This window comes from Sus scrofa, chromosome 5, assembly GCF_000003025.6.
Source record: "Sus scrofa isolate TJ Tabasco breed Duroc chromosome 5, Sscrofa11.1, whole genome shotgun sequence".
Classification (NCBI taxonomy): domain Eukaryota; kingdom Metazoa; phylum Chordata; class Mammalia; order Artiodactyla; family Suidae; genus Sus; species Sus scrofa.
The window spans coordinates 44,431,259-44,443,370 of NC_010447.5; the positions used below are offsets into that span (position 1 = coordinate 44,431,259).

At 37.9% G+C, this 12,112-nt stretch overlaps 1 protein-coding gene across 6 annotated transcripts in view; it reads right to left on the reverse strand.

The window, feature by feature from the left end:
* Positions 1-12,112, reverse strand: part of FAR2 (fatty acyl-CoA reductase 2) — a 172,699-nt gene that overhangs the window by 44,451 nt on the left and 116,136 nt on the right. For 5 of the 6 annotated variants that reach the window (XM_021092128.1, XM_013988334.2, XM_013988336.2 and 2 more), the window contains exon 2: positions 9,438-9,666. The exons of the other annotated variant lie outside the window; for it this stretch is intronic. In XM_021092128.1, the coding sequence (XP_020947787.1) occupies positions 9,438-9,626 (189 nt within the window). In that variant the 5' untranslated portion in view covers positions 9,627-9,666. The remainder of the gene's footprint in view (positions 1-9,437; positions 9,667-12,112) is intronic. 6 annotated transcript variants of the gene reach the window in all.

Below are 12,112 nucleotides of genomic sequence, written 5' to 3' on the forward strand. Positions count from 1 at the left end.
CTGGTGTTGCTGTAGCTGTAGTGTAGGCTGGCAGCTGTAGCACCGATTAGATCCTTAGCCTGGGTACCTACATATGCCGTGGGTATGGCAATAAATAAATAAATAAATAAAACTATATGATCATCTCAATAGATGTAGAAAAAGCTTTTGACAAAATTCAACACCCGTTCCTGATAAAAACTCTCCAGAGAGTGGGCATAGAGGGGAACTACCTCAATATAATAAAAGTCATTTATGACAAACTCACAGCTAACATCATTCTCAATGGTGAAAAACTGAAAGCATTTCCACTATCAGGAATAAGACAAGGATGTCCTCTTTCACTAATGATATTGAACATAGTTTTGGAAGTCCTAGCCACTGATAATCAGAGAAGAAAAAGAAATAAAAGGAATTCAAATTGGAAAAGAAAAAGTAAAACTATCACTGTTTGCAGATGAAATGATTCTATACCTAGACAATCCTAAAGATACTACCAGAAAACTATTATAGCTCATCAATGAATTTGGTAAAGTCACAGGATACAAAATTAATACACAGAAATTGATTGCATTTCTCTACACTAACAATGAAAGAGCAGAAAGAGAAATTAGGGAAATCATCATATTTACCATTGCAGCAAAAAGAATGAAATACCTAGGAATAAACCTACCTAAAGAGACAAAAGACTGATACTCTGAAAACTGTAAGATTCTGATGAAATAAATCAAAGAAGACACAAATAGATGGAAAAATATACCATGCTCTTGGATTGGAAGAATCAATATAGTCAAAATGACAATACTACCTAAGGCAATCTACAGATTCAATGCAATCACTATCAAATTACCCATGACATTCTTTACAGAACTAGAACAAAATATTTTAAAATGTGTATGGAAACACAAAATACCTTGAATAGCCAAAGCAATATTGAAAAGAAAAAATGGAACTGAAGGAATCAGGCTCCCTCACTTCAAACTCTACTACAAAGTTACAGTCATCAAAACAGTATGGCACTGGCACAAAAACAGAAATACAGGGTGGAACAGGATAGAGAGCCCAGAAATAACCCAAACACATACGGTAAATTAATCTATGACAAAGGAGGCAAGAACATACAGTGGAGGAGAGATACCCACCAGAATAAATGGTTCTGGGAAAACTTGACAACCATACGTAAGAGAAAGAAATTAGAACATTTTCTAACACCATATGCAAAAATAAACTCAAAATGGATTAAAGACCAAAAGGTAAGGTCAGATACTATAAAAATCCTAGAGGAAAACATAGGCAAAATGCTTTTTGACATAAATCACAGCAACATCTACCTCTGAGAATAAGGACAATAAAGACACAAACCAATGGGACCTATTTAACTTAAAATTTTCTGCTCAGCAAAGGAAACCATTAAAAAAACGAAAAGACAACCCACAGAATGGGAGAAAACTTTTGCAAATGACTCAACTGACAAAGGTTTAATCACTAAAACATACAAACAACTCATGCAAATCAACAACAACAAAAAACAAACAACCCAATTGAAAAATGGGCAGAGGACCTAAATAGACATTTCTCCAAAGAAGACATACAGATGGCCAGCAGGCACATGAAAAAATGCTCAACATCACTAATTATTAGAGAAATACAAATCAAAGCAACAGTGAGGTAACACCTCACACCAGTTAGAGTGTCCATCATTAACAAGTCAACGAACCACAAATGGCTGGAGAGGATGTGGAGAAAAGGGAACCTTCCTTCACTGCTGGTGGGAATGCAAATTGGTATGACCACAATGGAAAACAATATGGAAATACTTCAGAAAACTAAATATACAACTAACATATGATCCAGCAATCCCACTCCTAGGCATATATCCAGACAAAACTTTCACTGAAAAAGATACATGCACCTGTATGTTCACTGCAACACTATTCACAATAGTCAAGGCATGGAAACAACCTATATGCCCATTGACAGATGAATGGATTAGGAAGATGTGGTCCATATATACAATGGAAAACTGCTCAGCCATAAAAAAGGACAAAATAGTGCTATTTGCAGCAACATGGATGGAACTAAAGACTCATACTGAGTGAAGTAAATCAGAAAGAGGAAGATAGATACCATATGATATCACTTACATGTGGAGTATAAAATATGGCACAAATGTCTATTGAAGAAACAGAAAAGATTATGGACATGGAGGACAGACTTGTGTTTCCCAGGGGGAGAGGGAAGGAGTGGGATGGATTGGGATCTGAGGTTAGTAGATGAAAAATGTTGCATTTGGAGTAGATGGGCAATGGGATTCTGCAGTATAGCACAGGGAACTATATATCTAATCACTTGTGATAAGACATGACAAAGAATAATGTGAGAAAAAGAATGTATATATATATATGTATAACTGGGTCACTATGCTGTACAGCAGAAATTGACAGAACATTATAAATCATTTAAAAATTAAAAAAATAAATAGCAGATATAGTTGTAAAAAAAAAAAAAAAGAATGAGGAAGAAAGTGGTCTTCTCCCTCTACCCATTCTTCCTTTGATTATAAAACTGTAGCCCATTAAGTTCTTGGGGCAGCACTCCCCTGCCTGCTCACTTGTATTTCTGACGCGAGTCCTGTACTAATAAATACTTTTCTTACTTGTCATTTTCTCTGCCCCTTGATGAATTCCTTCTGCTCAGAGACAGAACCTATACTTTGCCAAGTCCCAAAACGTATTCTGCCAGTTTCATCATTAATATCAATCAGAAATTCATTTTTTTGGAAAGCTGGGAACAAGAAGCTCTTACGCAGAGTAGCCTAAAGCAAGCATGAAAATACTTTTCTTCCTTATGGAAGACTCTATGAAAATTGACAAGGAAATTTTACATAAAATGAAATTAACTTTTCTGTTGGGAACTTCCTAATACTCAGAAATGTCAGCATGTTGACCTTTTCTTTGCAGGTGTTATCTGGTTCCAAGTTAATTTGTTTAAATGCAGTATTTTCCCCCCTTAGGGATCAATTTATCTAATGTTGTCTAACAACTATCAAACAGTGACAGTCTTGCAAAAGGATTCAATAAACTGTTTAATAAAATGTTACTATCTTGTATTGTCTTAAACCTAATCAGTTCTGCGAACTGAGAGACCCATGTTTGACCCTGCATGATTCACTACCCAAAGTTCTCCAGGGTATTCCAAAGTTGATTTATTTTAGGGGTAACTGAGGGCTTATGAGTAATTCACATTTTTCCAGAGAAGCTGACCTTAAAGATCCAATGCAAGCTGTTAAGCTCTGCCTCTGTAAATCCTCTTCCAGGTGACATCATACAGGATAGTCCTTCCCTGGATATCTTGAATTTTGCCTTTTCAGTGGATATATCCTAAACCCAGCATCTGTTCTCTGTAACCCTTCCCTTACTTGATTACTACAACTTAATAGGAAAAGCCTGATCATTTCTGGTGTTCTCTCAATGAAATATTTTTTTAGATATTGACCTCACTCTTAATTAACTACCTCACTCTTAATACAATTTCAATTACTTGGGGTTTTATTCTTTCAGGTCTGGATATTGTCTTCTTGATGTTTTCTTAAAGAATTACTCAGAGTAGATTATGACACACTTAAGATCCTAAATGGATATAAATGGGATGTGATTGTTGCCAGAGGAACACATCTTGAAGGCACTAAAGAACCTCAGAATGCTCTCAACACTTCTTTGAGCTTCACAACTGAATGATTTATTTGCAACTAATTATCTGTTCTAGTGGGGGAAGAACCATGTCTTGCTATGCAAAGCCAAATTCTAGATAGCAAAATAGATACAATATCAATTTCTTCATCGAAAATTGTTTCTGCTACTTGGAAATCTGGTTGGGTCATACTTAAATGAGCAATTTTTCATTAGTAAGAGACCAAGCAAGCAGCTTGGCATTCCTGGAGACCCACAAGTGTGTCTGTGGTGAGCACATTCGCATGTCAGCACGGAAAATTTGGCTTATTTTCCTTAGAAATTTCTCAGATTTTGTGAAAGAAATTGGGAGGATTTTTAAAAAATGATTTTAAATACTTAGAATCATATTTCTAATAAAGAAATAAGTCAAACTATTTAATCTTGATAAAGTTTCAAAACTAAAAATCAACTGAATTTACATCTTATGACATACTTTTGGAAATTCATGATTGCTTTGCTGCCTTAATTATTTACTATTTTAAAGAGTAGGCTTCCCCCAATATAAAACATCTTAATTGTAATTGCATTTAGAAAATTCACTTGGAAAAAGATTACTTCCTATTTTTCACTATGAAAGACAGTGCTTTTTCTCCTCATCATAAAAGTAAACATGCTCATTATAACTATAATTTGAAAATTTGGAAGCATCAAAAAATAAAGTTAATCCAGGATCCAATCAGCATTTATTCAGAGACGTTACTTGAGATTACACTGGATTTGATTTTTCATCATTTTTGTAATGAATATATTATAAGTTTTTCTCATGTTATTTAATTTTTATAATATGAATTTTAAAAATTAAATAACATGAGAAAAAGCTTGTTAATATATTGTGAGAAAGTCCTCAAAAATCTGCCATTAATTCAGATGCCTTTCCCTCTATTGGTATGTTTCTCTAAGTGCTCTGAATATGCTTAAGGGCCTTAGGACCTACGTGAGGAAACTGATCCTTTCCTCTTACTCTTCTCTTTGTCTTTTTACAGCTGCACCTGTGGCATGTGGAGGTTCCCAGGCTAGGTGGTCTAATCAGAGCTGTAGCTGCTGGCCTGCACTACATCCACAGAAACACCCAGATTTGGGCCGTGTCTGTTGTGGTAGGGGCTCTCCCAGAACAAAGGGAAGGCAACTTGGCATAAGGAGTATTTGCGTGGGCATTTGTAAGTGTGGCAGCAAGACAAAATCAGTATCCATGTGCAACTTTGTAGCATAGACCATCCAGCCAGAATTTATAGAATGTATCTTATAAGGGGGACTAAGGAACCAAAGTGTAAAAGAAAAAAATAACAGAGGGTATATAAGACAGTGCCTTGCTGTGTTTGGGGCTCAGCCTTTGGGTATGAATCCCCTTGAGCCAGTACTGTCATGAATAAACACTGCTTCCTGGCAAAAAGCCTCGGTGTCCTGGCTTTCTGTACATAAATCCTACAACACTGTGACTTGCACCACAGCTCACAGCAATGCATGATCCTTAACCCACTGAGCAAGGCCAGACAATTGAACCCACATCCTCATGGATACTAGTTAGATTTTTAACTTGCTGAGGCACAAAGTGAATACCAGTCTCCTCTGATTCTTGAGTCCCAGTTCTAAGTGGCCAAAGGATTAAAAAATAAGCTTCTTTCCAAAGCATTTCCCACTTAATTGTATCCCTGCGAAGGCATAGAAACAGAAAGTGAGAGGTGGTAGAAGTCCACACCATGAAAGGAAAGGAATAAGCAGATACGTGAATGTTGATAGAATAGATGCTTCCTTGACCATATTTCCTGGGGATATAGTAGGAATAAAAGAAAAATTTTGCACATCCTGTAGATGTTGCTCCAGAGCACAAAGCACGGAATTAAAGCACTAAAAGAGATAAAAGCAACAGAAAAGCAATTAAAGTAAAACCAAGCAAAGAATAGGAAAACAAACAAACGAACAAACTAGAATGGATTAAACTTATTCAATGAACAAATGTGGTCGATTACCTACAGCGTATGAAGCACTGTGCCAAATGTTGAGGACACACTGGTAACACAGTGGTAATGACAGTGAAAACACCTTAGATTAAAAATTTAAAGGGAGAAAATTGGGATAATAAATATATATCCAATTTTGGCAAATTGAATACATTTGAGCAAATGTGTATTGTTTGGCAAAACTGAGACTCTTCTCACTGAATCTTAAACCTGGAAAACATAAAAGCAGACAGTTCATACTAAGAAATTAAGGTTTTATGGGTGTTTCCTGTAAGTATAAACCTATATTGAAAAATTGGTTGTGGGGGCTCCCATGTTTGGAGTAACCAGCTTGCACCTTTTCCCCTACAAATTCTAACCAGAGGAAAATTAGACTTCACATGGCATATGTTCATTTTTTAAATAAATTGTTGTAAAAATATTAGACTATATTCTCCATTCATATAGAAGCCCAGTCTCTGTCCAATTTTCATGCTTCTATTTGGCCACATAAGTCAAAACTCATGGGAAGTATAATTAATGGCTTTGCCACAAAACCAGAAACAGAGACTTAAGAGGAAATGTCCATATTTCAATTTCCTGAGCATTTTGATCTATAGTAATTGTTCCGTATTAAAATACTCATATATACATATCTCCAATAGTGTTACTATAACAGCAAAGCCAGAGGATATATTTTTCATGATAAAGAAAAATTCCTTTCACTCTGAGGTTGAATTTAGAAGCCTGTGTGAAGGAAGGCTTAGCAAAGGGGTAGCAACCTAAGAGAGGTCACTAAGAGATGAGACCGACTGCTTATAGGAAGCTAACACTGTATGCTGGACTTGATTCTATTAGAACTATCTTGAAAAATCTGGATAAAAAGTTTTAAAATTGCCACTGGAAGACAACTGCTGGACTGGAAGTGCAAAGTCCTAGCCATCCAGGAATTTAGTAAATGGTGGCTGATGGCAGTTTCTGTGGTTTTAAGATACCACCAAGCTCCTTATCTCTGCATTGGAGATGCACTGGAGATGCCAAACTGATGGGTATGTTTTGAATTAGTCAAGATACAAAGCTGGGAGTTCCTGTTGTGGCTCAATGGGTTACAAACCTGACTAGTATCCATGAGGATGATGGTTTGATCCCTGGCCCTGCTCAGTGGGTTAAGGATCTGGTGTTGCCATGAGCTGTGGTATAGGTTGCAGACACGGCTCAGATCCCGTGTTGCTGTGGCTGTGGGGTAGGCTGGCTGCTGCAGCTCTGATTGGATCCCTAGCCTGGGATGCGGCAGGTGTGCCCCTAAAAAGAGGGGAAAAAAGATACAAAGCTTGTTATTTTATATTTTATGTGAACAAAACTCACAGAGAAATTTTACTTTGCCTTTGTTACCCATATGGCAGCTGGGGTCTCCCTATAAACTTAAGTAAATTATAGTTGATTATATCCCCAACTTAAGATCCTCTCTAAGCTTACTAAGAATTTCCAGGTGGCTGGTGGTTGACTGAGAGCTGGAGATTCTGAACCAGTCAGTACATGGCACAGCTCAGCCTTCACAGAAGCTGGTTTAGAATAGACATGTAACCTAACCCAGACTGATGAGACATAAGGAAACATTTGCTGAGGGTCTCCAGAGATGTGTCATCAATCTTGAAAGAGAGCTTTGGGAAGACCCAGCTCTTCTCATCCAAAGGTTACCATATATTTTCATGACCATGATATTATTATTCCATTTTACAGATAAGGAAACTAAGGTTCAATAAAGTATGAATCTTTATGTATGTAACACAGTAATTAGTAGTGCTGAGATTCAAGATTCAAACCCAAGTCAGTCTGCCTCTGAAGCTTCTTTTCTTTTCTTTTCTTTTTGGCCGTCTCTGAAGCATGCGGAAGTTCCCAGGCCAGGGGTCAAACCTGAACCACAGAAGTGACCCAGGTTGCTGCAGTGACAATGCCAGATCCTTAACCCAATGTGCCACAAGGAAACTCTGAAACGCATGTTCTTAAGCACCATTTGACAGTAACAGATAGTTCCCAAGTGATATCGTTGCTGCTGGTTGGGAGACCACAGTGTGAGAACCACTGTTTATAACAGTCAACAGCTGACAATTATAAATAGTCCAACATGGGAAACAGGGGTAGATGTTTGCAATCCAGTTTCATAAATAAATTATTTATAGTACAATCAAGGTTTCCATAACAAAAGCGATATTGCTGCATTATCAAACACAGTGCACTGGAAGTAACAGTAGAAGATGGTGCTGACCACAAGGCTCTCTGCCACAATATTTATCTAGAAATTCATTAAGCTGGATACAAAACTAAAGAAGCATGTCTGTTACGTGATGAAAACAAAATCTATTAGGGATACACAACTGAGCAAAGCTGTCTGAAGAGGAATCTGAGAGTTTCTTCTAGATGGGTTGGCTTTGTGCCACAGCAGCTTTTTTTTCTTATTCTTAAGAACTATTAGTTACAGGCAGTGAGGGTACGAACAAGTGTGCTTGCCCTGGAGCCAGACTAGGGAGGGGTGTGGGTGTGGTCTGAAGTCTGACTCTCCTATCTACTAGCTGGTGACCTTTCATAAATTAACACTTTTGGTCTCATTTTTCCTATTGATACAATTTGAATATTCATAATTCTTACTTCACAGAGTTACTGCAAACATCAGTCAAGTAAGGCATGAAAATCCTTTTGAATAGTGTCTGCCAAGTACTAAGTCATCAGTAACTGTCAGCTATTATTATTTGTTCCACTACTGAGTCAGGCCACGAGACACAGGAGGGGCTTCTTTTGCCATTCTCTTGATGGTGGTTTATACCAAAATCTCGTCCTGATACCTGTAAATGTGATCATCGAGCTTATTGCTTATCTATAGTATGCCATGCTATCAGATGCACATCTCATTAGAAGTTAGTATGCCTAAACACTGGAAAGGAGACTTTGTAAAACAGTTTCTTATTTAAATCTTCTGTTTGCAAACCCTGTGTGACCCTGTACACTCCAGAGGGGCCTCTGAACCAGACACATGCATTTGAAATGTAATCCTGGGAGGTCATTGTTAATTCTATTTTTAACATTGCACGCTGAAGCTTAAGAGGCATAAAGTGGTAACAAATTGATAAGCCAGAATTTTACCCCAGATATGCTTGAGACCAATGCCAGTACTCCCTTCACATTTATAAATTAAGATGTAAGAGGATTTGCATATTTTGGGGGGGGGAATGAGAGGGTTTGATACTCAAATGTTCATTCACACATATTTCATTTTCAGTGTTTTTCCCTTTGAAGAACTTAGGGAGTAATAGAAATATAATGGGATAGTAGATATCAAATTACCACTGATAAAGTATACAACTTGTGGAGTTTAGACAACTAAAAGTGTTAATATCTGGCTACTTATTCATATTGGTTTATAATACAATATGATTTCATATGTAATAGACTGTTCACAATTTTGAGGAAAACTACCTTAAATTTAGAAGAAAATTAGGGAAGAGTCTGCATGAAATTGTGATAGATTTCAAGCCTGGAGGGCCTACTCTGGGAGCTTTAGCATTTTGATTCTTACTGGGTAATTTGCAGGATATAGATTATCTGCTCACCCGCCCTCAACACTCATTCCCCTCTTATGGGACAATACCACAGATTTCGATGAAGAGTTGGTTACAGTCTTGTTTTGTCTCCTCTCCTCTACCTGCTCAGATATCCCACCCCCCACGTGTGGTTTGGGCTGTAAGGAAAGTTGTAGTGAGTCACCATGCCCTAAGTCGCTTCCCATAAGGCATACCTTACTATTTAGGATCTGGAAAACCCTTTGCTGCAGAGTCTGGCCAGCCTTGGGCCTCACAAGGATGTAAATGACTTTCAGGTCCGGGCTGGTGCGAAATAGCTTCTCCATCAACACTTTGCCCAAGAAGCCTGTGGCCCCAGTAATGAGAATGGACTTGCCACCATAGAAAGCTGCAATCATGGACATGATTCTCCACTTGGTCTTTTATAGCTCCAGAAAGAGGTTCCTGAAAAGGAAGAGAAATTACAAAAGATGACCTTCTCAGAAGTTTCTAAAAGGCAGTCATTTACAAAGTGTCTGGTATTTCTAGGAGTTTTTGAATGCAGGAAAAGGTCAGATGGAGTGACAGCATCTTGGCTTATTGGTAACACGATTCATTTCAATCAATATTTATTGAGCTCTCTCTACATGCCAGATTTTATGCCAGGAACTGTGGGCCAGAAATGAGTAAGACATGGTTCCTGCTCTCAAGGAATTGCTTGTAGTCTAACATTAGGAGGAGACAGACATCTAAGAGACCATTAAATATAGTATGCTTAAAAACCAAAGAAAGCACAGAGGAAGGGAGCACAGCAGGATCTGAAAATTTCAGAAAGGCCCCTCTAGATGGTGACACCTGTGGTCAAATTTGAAAAGAGATAAGGGCTGGGGTCAGGGTGTTTCAGGCCAAAGAAAGGACAAAAACAAAGGTCTAAAATGTGGTGTAGGATGCCACATGGGGGAATAATACAAGGAATTCAGTGTTATGAGAATATCAATGACAAGCCTAGGATTGGCCCCAAACCTGTGAAACTAAAGCTTAGAACAGCTCTCAAATTCAAAAACAAACAAACAAACAAACAAAAAAACTATGATGTAATTAGTATTTCAGTTGCAGTTTTATTTAGAGAAAATCATTTCCAGGAGGAAACCTGGGAATGAGTGGGAAGCCAGGCACAGTGCTTAGATGCTATGTCTTCCGAGAAAAAGCACCCCACACCAGGGTCAAGACGGTTGATTAGAAGCAACGGCAGAGAGCTCTGAAGGAAGCAGAGCCCAGTGTGGAAACAGACATTCCTTTCTGACCCTGATGTTGTTGCCTGCAGCAAGTCCTTGGCCATCTGCTTGGATGGGGTTTGGGTGAATCTTATAGAAAACAACTCCAAAGACTGGCCCTGACATCAGAGCTTATAAAGAAAAAGGAAAAAAACAAGTAAAAATGTCTATACCCTGCCTCTTTAACTGCAGTCAACTACAGTGACTCCATAATGAACAATGACTTTTCACGGTCATAATGTATAAATTAATTGTAATTTATAATTTAGAAATTATGGTCATAACTTAAACTTTGAGCATCTTTAGTCTATATTCTTGGGTAGAACTCCTTGCCTTTGGAGGATTCATTCATTCATGGGTTTACAAAAGCAAATAATTCTGTGCACCTGCCCTGCCAGACTCTATGCTAAGTTCTGAAGATAAACAGTTGAGTAAGGCAAACAGAACCTTGTTGCCACTCTAGCAGAGGTGGCCTGTGATACACAGATAAGTAAATTAAAGTTAATTAAACAAGTCAATTAAGGACAGTTACAAATAAAATAAAACCAGGATCAACAGCAAAAATCACAACAAATCATCAATGCTATTCACTTAAGAAAATACTATGGGTTTCAAATATTATTATTTTTTTTAGATTCCACATATAGGTGATAGCATATGATGTTTGTCTTTCACTATCTAATTTCACTTAGTATGATAGTTTCTAGGTCCATCCATGTTGCTGCAAACGGCATTATTTCATTCTTTTTTATGGCCGAGTGATATCCCATTGCATAAAAAAATACAAATGAACTTATTTGCAGAAACTGAAACAGACTCACAGACTTTGAAAAACTTGTGGTTACCAAAGGGGACATGTTGGGGGGGGTAGGAAGGATACTGGGGGTTTGGGATTGGCATATGCACACTGAGGCATATGGAACAATTGGCCAATTGGGACCCGCTGTATAGCACAGAGAATTCTTCCCAGGATTCTGTGATAATCTATGTGGGAAAAAGAATCTGAGAGAGAATGGATATGTGTATATGTATGATTGGGTCACTTTGTTGTGCAGCAGAAATTATCACAGCCTTGTAAATTTTTTTTTTTTTTTTACATTTCCTTGCTCTCCCTATGCACAGTGACGCAACGCGCATTCAAATCATAATTTTATTTTTTATTGCAGTATAGTTGATTCACAATTCTGCGTTATCTGCTGTACAGCAAAGTGAGTCAGTTATACATATAAACACTTTAGGGCCTCACCCGCAGCATATGGAAGTTCCTGGGCCTGGGGTCGAACTGGAGCTTCAGCTGCCGGCCTATGCCATAGTCACAGCAATGCTGGATCTGGGCTGCATTTGTGACCTACGCCACAGCTTGTGGCAATGCTGGATCTTTAACCCACTGATAAAGGCCAGGGGATTGAACCTGTATCCCCACAGAGACAATGTCAGTGGGCTAACCCACTGAGCCACAAGAGGAACGCCTACACTCTTATTTATTTATTTCTTTTTTAATTACTCCATGAATTTTATTACATTTACAGTTGTACAATGATCATCATAACCCAATTTTATAGCATTTCAATCCCAACCTCCCAGCATATCCCTGTACCCTTCAACTTGTCTCATTTGGAAACCATAAATTTTTCAGT